The sequence below is a fragment of the Manacus candei genome, unplaced genomic scaffold (genome assembly GCF_025592945.1).
Source record: "Manacus candei isolate 608988 ecotype Guabito, Panama unplaced genomic scaffold, ASM2559294v1 h1tg000033l, whole genome shotgun sequence".
NCBI classification, from domain to species: domain Eukaryota; kingdom Metazoa; phylum Chordata; class Aves; order Passeriformes; family Pipridae; genus Manacus; species Manacus candei.
Genome location: NW_026138081.1, coordinates 12507534 through 12518855, shown reverse-complemented (window position 1 = coordinate 12518855; position 11322 = coordinate 12507534). Strand labels below are relative to the sequence as shown.

Here is an 11322-nt window from a genome sequence, read left to right as displayed (position 1 = left end):
TTTCCACATAACTGTTTCTAACTACCAATCTGAGTCCAGCTTACCAACTGAAATTATCTAGCTATTGTATGCTCTTTAAATTTTGGCGGTTTTTTTGTTGAGTTTTTACTCTCTGCATTGAGTGATCTTTTAAAAATAATTTCAGATTGTTTCTAAAAATGTTAGCTTTTCAGAAAAGTTGGTGGGTTTGCATTGTCCATGATTTTAAAGATTTTATCTGTATAAATTCTGACTGAAATCTGTTTTTAAATGTTACTTTTACATCAAGAATGCTAAGATGTACTATTAAAAGGAAAAGACAAGAACATGGATCAGTAATTCGCAACAGTAATTTGACTCCTTTCCATGGATTATGCAGAATTGAGTCATTAGCCCAAGAAAATAGCTGTTTATTTGGGGGAGAAGGGAAAAAAATCCTAAACCACGTGAATATTCAGCTGCTTTTGCGCATATCACACTACACAACTACTTAGGATAGGAAAGGCATAGAAAATGTGTTTACTGCTTTTGGAATCTGACTCTTTGCACTCTTGTTTCTTTCTTTACAGGAAGAGTTTGAAAAGGCGATGAAATGGTATGAGTCAACACTAAAACTTCAGCCGGAGTTTGCCCCAGCAAAGAATCGAATCCGCACCATTCAGTGTCATTTACTTATGAAAAAAGAGCGACGGTCTCCTTAGAGACCAGCATCTTTCTCTTTTCTAAAAATGTCATTATTCTCTATTCTGCTTTTAAGCGTGTTAAGATAAATTGAGGAATCAAAATTTTTAACAAGACTTTTAAAAAGAGATGGGATTTGGATCAAGGGTTCTTTTATTATTTTTTTTTCTCAAATATAGGAGCATCTTTGGAAAATATATTTCACAGACCGTAATTTTAAAACATCCATGTAAATATTAAACCAAGAAACTTCCATAAGTCCATGACCACCTGTACCAGGAGCCAGGCACTGTTACTTTTTCCTTAATGCTCAGATTGGCATCAGCATCCAAAATAACTTGCTTCATGTCTTACAATCTAAGTCACTGGAAATGCAAAGCACATACCTGTACCAAATAGTAAGAAGAGATAATAAGCAATTCATCCATGTGAAACTCATGCTTCGTCCAGTCTTGTTCACTCCATACCACATTACCTGCTTTTTTGGAAGGAGAGGAACAGACTTCTAAATGTTTATAAAAAACATGAGAAACATCAAGTATTTTTGGAATTGTTTGTTTCTCTTGGGGTATAAGGAAGAGGGAACAGGAGGACCCTAAAGTCAAAGTAGTTTTTAATCTTACTTGCAGAAAAAGAAAATTGGTAAAAATCCCAATAAGGTGTTTTGTATTTGTCTGTATATTCATAGCCCTCTGCCTCCCTGAGTGGTTGATTTACTAATTCTTTGTTCACTATATTTCTAGCCGTTTCGGAATAAGGTGCAAGTTTATGCTCACTCTGAGCCATACTTTCAGCTGCCGAGGAGGAGGAGGGAGACGGTGTCAAGGTATCAACAGCAAATAAGTCAGGTGGAAGATTTCCAAATCAGTTCTGTCTTTGGTTGGTGGAGGACATGATTCTCCAGACATCACTGATGAATCAAAAAGGGCACATATTTGAAATAAAATAAATCGTTTATGAACAACTCGCAGCTTCTCCTCCAGTGTGTGTGTCATGCGCCATTTACAAGAGTCTGGCTTAGTCTAGGGGAGCTACAGCCTTTCCTTGGGAGCAGACAGAGCTGGGAGGCGGGAAAACCTTTAACACTCCTGATTAGACAACAATTTCATGTGCACCCTTGGAAAATTCCCCGCACCTCTGTGTCTGACTCTCTGTGGCAGAGTAAAATAAGGGAAAGTTAACTAAATCAGCTCTCATATAACCTCCCCTCCAGCTTTTAGTGTTAAATATGATTCTTAGTGATTCAGAACTAACAATGCTTATGAATTTACTTTCCCCCTCCCTCCCCCCCATATTTTTCCTCTCTCATTAATGCAGATTAAGAGCAAGTATGGCAGTGGTGGAAACTGTGACATCAACATAATTTTTATAATACTGTAACATTACTTCATAAAAGGATCTGTGAGTATTTTTATATATGACTGAAGATAAGCAGTTCTAATGCAAATTTTACCCCTGTTTTAGTGCAAGTAGTTTTCATTTATCTAGAAAGCCTGACAGAGGTATGAGCAAGTGCTACTGCTGGGTAGATTTGTATTAAAAGTGGGTGAATATGTTAAATTTGTTAAATTTTTATCAACAGAGTCAACAGCATGTCAAATTGTGTTCTCTTCCCAAGGCTACTGGAAGGCTGAATGTTTTGGGCTGGAGACAGGCATAGCTGTATCTATATGTAAACCAGTTGGGTTAACTGGTCTGCTTTACTTTTATAGTGCTTGATAAATACTTGGAAGTCACTTAAATATATTTGGTAAATATGTCATGTGCTAGTTTTAAAATGTAATGTGCAAAAACTTCCCGTGGTACAGAGGATGGACCTTACAACTTGGTTTCCTAATATATCACGTGGTCAAATCAAGTGGCTGCCACCTGCTGAACTCTTTTCTACTGCATCTGTCTCACTGATAATGGGGGATGCCAGGATTTAAGTGAAGAGTAAGGCTGGTCCTTAAGAACCCCGGGGGGGCAGTATGTGGAGCACAGATGGTCATCCATGGCTTTGACAATAGGTGGAATTCAAATAGACCTTTTCTGGTCTTAGGATTAGACAACACTGGTGGGCACTTAAAGTCAGCTATTAATACTCATGTCAGCTTACATCTTGCTTACTCCAGTGTTTATTAATTTTTTTCATTAAGAAATGCAGCAAGATGTACTGTATACAGGCATCATACAAAATGCAGGAAGACTAAGTTTTTTGTGTTTGACCATACTATAAATGGCCATCAAGGAGATAGCAGGATATGGCATTTCCAAAGAATTTGCACCTCATAAATGGTTTCTGAAAACTGCAATCATCTGACTTGAGGTATTTTTTTCTGAATCTTGGTTCAAGTACTTTAATGTGTTCTGCCTTAGTCCCAAAAAATTTGTATGTACAGGTGTTCCGTTGCTACTTGTTTACTGTTTGCTCTCTCTGCCATACAACTGATTTTAAAATAGTCTCTGCTTCCCTCTTAACTGTACTTTCCAAAATTTTAGGTGATTCCTAAATCCCTTGTGCATAAGCAGTACATCGAACTGAAACCCAGAAACAAAGAGATCTACTTGAGAGCATAAACTTGACCTAACGCTATAAAGATTTCACCCATTAGTGAATCTGCTGAGGAATGCTGGCATGTGCCCGTGGAGAAGGATAATGGAACACTCTCATCTCCGTGCCTTCAACCCTCCTGTATAAATGCCAAGAGTGGTGGGTTTGAGTGGTTTGACTGTGTTCAAGTGTTAGTCAATTAAAACTAATTATGCTGATCGTACAAACAGCAAACAAGTTGGGCAGCGTGCTGAAATGGAGGCCAATGCATATTATGGAGGAAAGGTGTGATTCTCTGTGGGATGAGCTGGCTATTTAAGGACTACATTCATCTCCTTGCATTTAATCTATTTTAAAATAAGCTAAGATAGTTGTCTGGGCTCTGTTTTCGATAAATGGAAAAGATTATTATCTTGGAGGATGATCTACCCTCCCTGTTGTAGAGCGTGACAAATTGCGTATTCGAACTGCCTGTTCCTTTCCATTGACTGTTGAGATACTTTGACAAACTGAACTTCAATATGATTTCTAATAATGAGGCTTGGTAACTCATTTCACATTGACTGGCTCTGCTAAACATATCACTGAAGTAGTGGAATTGAGGGATGACATAACCATAGGTAAATGGCAAAATCCTCTCTTCTCCAAAAAAAAAAAAAAAAAAAGGTTTTTTTTCCTCAGTTGTTTTCAGAGCATGTCCACAAATTAAGTATAGATGGGAAAAATATCTCCATTTGTTCACAGATAACATCCTCAAAATCCTCAGCATCCTCACAGCCTCTAAAGCTCCTGACATCCAGGGGCTTTTGAGGGCAAATGCTACAGGAAAAGAATCAGATACTTATATCTATGAAGTCGTTGGTTTTGATTTACTGTCGATGTCATAGTTGTACTGGTCAGGACTTGCACTGATGCCACACAAAAAAAGGAAACCCCAAAGTATCGTGTTGCCATCCAGTGTGACCATAGGATCATGTTCAAGCAAGAGGTTTTACAATGCAATGGAGACAGATCACCTATGGACACCTTGGATCCCCTATGATGGCAAATTTTCATGACAAATGGAAAATGGTAATCAGAAAAGGTTTATGATGCAGCTTACAACCTTCTTTCCCTACTCTATAACCCTCCCTTCCTCTTACAGGAAAAAGATTAAAAACGAACAAATCCTTAACCTCTCCTTCAGCATTGTATGATATAGCCAAAGATGCTAATTAGATTTGTTGCAGTATTGTGATGCTTTTGCTTCCTGTGATTTGCAGTAGCTGCCATGAACTTTTCTGGCTAGCAATTTAGGACCTCCTGGGTTTAGACCTGCTTCATGAATAGTAATGTTCCTACCCTCATTGCTGTCCTCTTGTATGACTTCAGGCAAGGTATTTCCCTCCTTGCTGTACCTCTCTTTCTCCCACACATTGTCTGATGTCTTTTTAGAACATATGGGGGTTTTTGGAGCTGGAATTATTGCTGTTTATGAATTTGTATGAGAAACTGTCGCAATGCCAGAGAATACAAATAGTAGCAACACAAACAGAAAACAATAGTGTGGAAACCTATGAAGCAGGGAATAGGAAGAGTTTAGTAGTCTATGTATCAGTACTGAAAGAGTGAAAATGCTTTAGAAGAATTTACCTTGACATTCAGAAAACGCAAGCTTCTCCTCTTCTCCATAGCTGTTGGATATTCTGTGGCAGGTTCGGGGTGGGGGTGTGTCCTCCCACCTCAAGAATCACTTAGATGTGTCCTTCTGGAGTGCTGCAGGTTGCCGTGATTTCTTAGAGGACCAGCCGGCCATGATTGGGTCAATGAGACTCTCTTAAAAGAAATGTCCCCCAAGAGTAAGCTTTGTCACTTGTGGGATTGGTTTTGTTGGGTTTTCTTTTCTCTTAATTTGCTGAATGTACTCAAGTGTGCCAGTATTGATTGAAACAAAGACATTTGGGTCTGTGAACGGGGGCTTGTGAAGCTTTCCTATCAATTTGTGGTGGTCTTGCTGAGGTCCAATGGCTCGTCCTCTGTGAGAGCCAACAGCAAGTTGCCCTGCAAATGACTACCAGAAAGGGACAGGTAGTGAATTTAAAGGCAGTGTGTTTTCACTGCTATTTTTAGGGAATCTGCGCAAGAGTGGTGCAACCTATATTCCATACACAGAACGTTAAGGAAGTGACAGTCTGAATGAAGAGAGAGAGTTCTTGCATTTTAGGCTTTTTTCATTTTTGAGTATTGAGAAGCTCAGGATTGATTAGGAACGGTGGGTTGATATGGCCTACTGCTTAAAAAAGCAGCCCCTTGAACTTTTGCAAGTAGTTGGGGTTTTTTAACCTTTTAAACTTAATGATCTACTTCTGGGTTCCAGAGCAAAAATAATAGTATCTGAGTTCAGTAGTCCCAGAGGGGGTGTGATGACAGTGCCACAGAAGGAACAGTTTTGAATACAGATGAGTATGAGTTAGCTTTCTAATATTTATAATCTATGGGGATTGTCTTGACGCAGGTGTTTTGATTTGTTGATTTATTTTTTTTTCTTTAATCTGGTTTCAACTGCTCCTTCTATTTTCAGTCCTTCAGAATTGAGTTATTAGTAGTCTACCAGAGTATTGCTATTTATATTTATTTGTGCCCGCAGCATGCCAGGTATTTCACACAAGAGCCAGTCTATGCTCTGAAGAGTGCACAGCCCCAGACACTGGCCCACAGAATTTCAGTGGTCACTGGTGCCTTAGCCAGGGATCAGGCAGTTGTTGAGTCAAACCTTCTGGCCACAGTCCTTCCATGGTAACACCACTGTTGGTTTTAAAATCCAAGGAATCCACATTTCTTGGAGAATACTACTCTGCCAAATCAATTGGTCATCATTCTAGTACAATTTAATGGAAAACTTTCAACTTGAATTTTTGGCTGTTTTGCTTTTTGATCTAAAAAATCCAGTCTTGTCCTCTTTCTTTAATAGTCTAATTCTACTGTTGGTTTGTGGAATTTTTTTTAAAGATGGTGTTTCCCAAAGCTGCAGCTGTTACAGATTACAGTATGATAGCATGAGTTACCACTGTTCTTATGAGTGCCTTTTGCTGTACTCTGTCTTGTGGTCCATATGCTGAGCAGCAAAGATGTAATATGTAAAAGTTAAGAGGCACTAACTTGTGGGCAGATGCAATACAAACAAAATAAATGGATGGAGGAAGCCAGTCTCATCCAATTACCATGCTAGGAGCTAAGGTAGGAAACCATGTTCTCTGGGAAAAGGGAAAAGAAACCAGGCTTTAGTGGTGAGACTCTTGGAGGAGAGAGAGAAGGCTCCAGATAGAAGCAAGGAAGCCAAAAGTCCTGCTTTCATAACATCAGAGACTGTTTCTGATGGCAGGACCAGACAAGTTAAAAAGGACAAAGGGATAGCCTGAGTGGATGGTTTTTTCTGGTTGTCTGGAGACATCAGCAAGAAGGACATTTAAGGAGCCATGAGTCGATGCTGCAAAACCATTGCAGCAGTGGGGCACCAGCCATTGACATGCAGTCCTCTGTGTGTTCAGTATGTTCCTTTACTGTTTGGAGGACAAGAGCTGCTCAGCCTCCCTGAACACAAGTTCCCACACACCCTTCCAGCTCCGAGTGCTGAGGGAGGTGGTGAAGCCTGGAGCAGTGTGCCTGAGAGCCTTCTGCTCTGCCCTACCACACCCACTCCTGTGTGCACTGACATCCCTCCCTTTAAACATGTTGTGTAATACTGTTATGACTTTGTTAGTCCATTGTCTAAATTGTAGACATTTTAGGATCCTATGGACACCTATGGCTGAGAATTACAGAGTTCAGTTTCCAGTGAAGAAGTATCCATTCGTTTTGAACCTGCTACTTCTTGTATTATAGAAGATCATGGACGATTTTTCTCCCTCACCTTTTCTGCGACATGCTTATCTAAGACTTGCCTTCTTGACTAAATGGAGGCCTGACCTTGGTTTGGCTTTTAGCCTACTCACTTGTTTGGGAGGATAGAATACTTAAAAGCAATTCTATGCTTTTTTAAGGAGACTATACAGCATCCTTAATCTGCTTTTTAATACCTTCTCCACCTAGATTGCAGTTACTGCTGGAAAAGAAAGATCAGAATTTGATTCGGGTAGCTGAGGTGTTAACACTAGGGTGGCCAATCTACACTTCACACACCAGATGCATCTTCTGGCCCAATCACTCTTGCCCTCTTTCTCGGGGACCTGCAGATAGTGAGTTCTGTGTCTTGTTGTGTGGCACAGGGATATGTCTGCCTGTGGGGTCATCTGAGGAAGAGTTTTCTATGCAAGTAGATGGCATGATGACGTATGATGGTATGTCCCTAAGCATGGGTGGATGCACACATTCACATAACAAAATGTATGTGGTGTGCCCTACGTAATTCACTTTACCAATTCTACTATTAGACTGCCATAATGAAAATTGTGCCTAAAACCTTTTTAATTTGTGCATTATCTGTTGAGTACAGTAGTGCTTTACAGTCTCTTTCAGTGATCTGAGAGAGGTGAATTGAATGATCTGACAAACCCGACTTAATTAATACCTGACTGTCATCAAAGGGCAATTTTAATTATTTGGAGCAGCTTAGTCAGCACATCAGGTTGCAAGAGCTCTATAAGGGTTCTTATCCTTGTCACTGTACGGTTACATGGGCCTTCCTTTAAATTTCTATAGTGACACCCCCCTTGCACCAGTATACAATAGCAAAACTTAGCAGGAACATCACTAAAACCTCTTAAAACTTAGAACGGCTGCAACCTGAGTGATAGCATTTTCTCAGGAGTAGATCAGATCATTGCAGCACTGCTGCTGGTATCCTGACAAAGAGCCCTGTGTCCCTTTTCATAAATAGGGTATTTTGTGCCTTAAGAAGCCCAGAGTGTTTCTTATGAACCACTTTCTCCTAAAATGTTTCAAAGACATTTTGACCAGAAGAACAAACAATTTGGCATATTTTAGTGTAGGCAAGGCTTGTTTTCTTCAGCTGGAGGACTTGCAAGAGACTAAAAAAAAAAGTTGGGGGGAGGGGGGAACCTTGGGTGGGAGTTCCCTTAGAAACTCTTCAGAAGAGAAGCCAAGACAAACCCCTTCTATTTGCCTGTAGTTTCAACTTTCCTCAGTGCTAGGCAGAAGAGTAGAGTCTGCTCATTCCATTACCTATCTGATTTCAGGGACAGGGCTTTTATTTTCTTTCCATCTTTTTATTTATTGACTTATACCTGAGCTTTTTGGGGTTTTTTAAACTTTCTGACTGGCTGTGTGGCAGTTGTAGTTCTTTTAGTCTGGATAGCGTGTCCTAGCATATCAGGTTACTGTGATTTGTCTGTTCAACACACAACTCTTCAAGTCAGTGAAAAAGTAGAACAAGACTTTCTAAAATTGTCAGCATGGCTTTAAACATTTGAGAGGGGAATGAGAAGTGTAGTTGATTTCACAGTATTAGTTTAAAAGTTGGTATTTGCAGAATGAACAACAAGGTCACTGCAGGTAACGTGGAAATTAAGTCATCATGGTGACTCTTTTGCTTCAAAGTGTCACCAGCAACCCTTGATTACCATCTCAGAGCCTTGCTTGCACACCATTCACAAGATCTCCAGCAAAATGGATCCTGGCTAGCACAGGTTGATTTTGGGGGGACAACCAATGAGCTTCACATTTTTTACTTTTTTTTAAATCAATCCTCCCTTCCTCACAACAAAGTGACTTCTTCACAGGGCTGCAGTGACCATCTTTGGCTCCCAGGCACCTATATTTCTCTGTGCCCCACTTCACATCATGCAGCTCAGCCACCTCTGCAAGCATTGCTGCCAACACTGAGCAAATGGAGGAGACAGTGAAGGTCGAAGGAAGATGGGGCTCTGGAAAGAAACCAGGCAGTGGCATCTGTCAGCCTCCAAGTGCTTCCCCTGTTCCTTACTGTCTCCTCCAGCCTCTCAGAGCTGCTGTGTGGGAGGAAAGAGCAGCACCAGCAGCTGGAGGAAAGTGGGAGGAGTGGGAGGAAGAAGAGGGAAGAGCACCTGGGGGCTGAGAGCCAGCGTCGCTGTCTGCTCCGTTTTGCAGCCCCCTCCAGCTGTGTTTCTGTCATCCACCTAGTAGCCAGAAGGGCTGAGGAGCAGGTAGAGGTGTGAGCAGTGGCTTGTGGGGCAATTCCCACCACCTCCTTCACCTTTGCCGTGCTTCTGCCTTTTTCTCCATGCCAGGAAAAGCGCCATTACTGATACTGAAGCACTCCAGCACTGTCATGCTTTATTCCCTGTACCTCTAAGTTAAGGAATAGGTGGATGAAGCAAAGATGAGAAGTAGCCAAGGACAAAATTAGTACTGCCTCCTCTCTGGACATATTTGGACTTGGATGGATGGTCTGCCCCACTAGGAGCAGGTAAGAATTGTCCCATCCCAGTACCCCTCTCCTATCCCATCCCACAGACTGTCCCAGCATCTTCCCTGGGAGAATCAGAGTGATGTGAGGATCTTGCAGCTCTTTGCCAGTCTGGGCACAGCAGGTTTGTTGAGCTGCAGTTGTGCTACCTGTCCCCCTCCTCTACCACCACAGCCTTGGTCTTCCACTGACAGAATCGCTTTCCCAGGTCCCAGTTTTTGTTCTGCCTGTCTCCATGTGCCAGCTTTGGCCCTGTGAATCCCTAGTAGTGCAGTTTTGTGCCTACACACCTGCAGCGCTGAAGCCTCCTGGGTACCCCCACAACACACTTCCTGCCCTCCCCGGAGGCCTGGTATCGAGCCCCTCACTGCTGATTCATGGCACCTCTCTGTCTTCTATATTCCTTTCCCGGACAGGCTTTGCCAGTGGGGCGTGTGTGTGCCGTGGACCCTGGGCAACTCGGCAAGGGTAACGCCGATTCCTCAGTATCCCCAGTTTCGTGATGACTCACGTCTTGGGCAGGAGCCTTTCATGCTGGGAGGGGAAAGGGGTGTCCGTGCCACGGATGTCCCGGTCTTTCCCCGTCCAGGGAGGGGTTGGAGCCGGCACCTTTCGCCGCCAGACACAAAAGCTGCTCCCGCCGCAGCTCGGCGGCCCCGGCGGGGGCGGGGGAACCCTGGGCAGGGTCCGGGGCGGCGAGGGGAGCCCGGGAAGGGTCGGGGGCGGCGGGAGGCGCATTTCCCCTCTCTGCCGGCAGGTGGCAGCCGCAGCCCGGCTTGCGAGGGCCGGGCCGGGCCGGCCGGGCGGGGCAGCGCCCGCCGCCGCGGCGGGACCGGGGCTCCCGTCGGGGCTCCCCCGCCGCGCTCTGCCCCCGCACGGAGCGCGGCCCCGGGCCTGGCGGTGTCACCCCTGCGGCCACCCAGGGGTCCTCACCCGGGCCCACAGCGCAGCCGGGAGGGCGCTGCCTCCGGAGAGCGGCGTCGCCCGCGCTCCCCTCCTCACCCGAGGTGCGGCCTCGGCCCGGGTTCCTCTGTTGGGACGGGGCGAGGGGCGGCTGGGGAGTTGTGGCCTTTTTGGCGGTGGAAGCCCCCGTGGCAGCGCTGTAGGAGCAGCAGACTTTGCAGGGGTGTTTCTGAGCGCCCCTCTGCGCGGGGCCGCCCGCACTTCCCTGGCGGCCCCGCTGGAACCCCCCGGCCCCGGGGACAGCTCCGGCTGCGGCGAAACCTCCCGCTCGTTCCCACCTCCCCGCCCGGAGAACGGCCCCGGGGGCGGCCCGGCTCCCCCGTCGGCACCGCAACGCCCCGGGGGCTGAGGGGGAGCCTTCCCTCCCGCCCACACAGTCTGAAACCCGAGGGATGCGGGTGCCGGGAGTGGAAACACGGGGGCGGAGCGGTGTTACCGGCGATCCCCTCCTGGGCAGGTGGTGCCCAGCACTGCATTTCTGAGGGTTTACCCACTTCAGCTCTAGATTCTGTAAGGGAAGGGTTTGCCTATCGGGAGGTTTCTCCGGGCGATCCCACCAGCCCACGGAATGCTCCTTTGTGCAGCCTCACGCTGATCCGCCCTTTGGGCTGCGGTTTGCGATTCCATCTCCTTTCACTGTAGGTTGTTTTTTTGACCAAAACTTTAGTCACAGCTGGGCTAATCTTTATATATTTCACGAATGTCACGATCGTTGCTTTCAAGCTGACCCTCCCCAGCTCCTTTACCAGCTCAGTCCCTCACCTCTGCGTGCCCTCCAGCTTCT

The 11322-nt window shown here is 44.7% G+C and overlaps 1 protein-coding gene across 5 annotated transcripts in view; it reads left to right on the top strand.

Moving 5' to 3' along the window:
- Window positions 1–1627, top strand: part of TTC17 (tetratricopeptide repeat domain 17) — a 55721-nt gene extending 54094 nt beyond the window's left edge. For 4 of the 5 annotated variants that reach the window (XM_051791708.1, XM_051791712.1, XM_051791713.1 and 1 more), the window contains exon 25: window positions 549–1627. In XM_051791708.1, the coding sequence (XP_051647668.1) occupies window positions 549–680 (132 nt within the window). In that variant the 3' untranslated portion in view covers window positions 681–1627. The remainder of the gene's footprint in view (window positions 1–548) is intronic. The other variant, XM_051791709.1, reaches the window with a different exon arrangement.
- Window positions 1628–11322: the final 9695 nt, after the last annotated feature.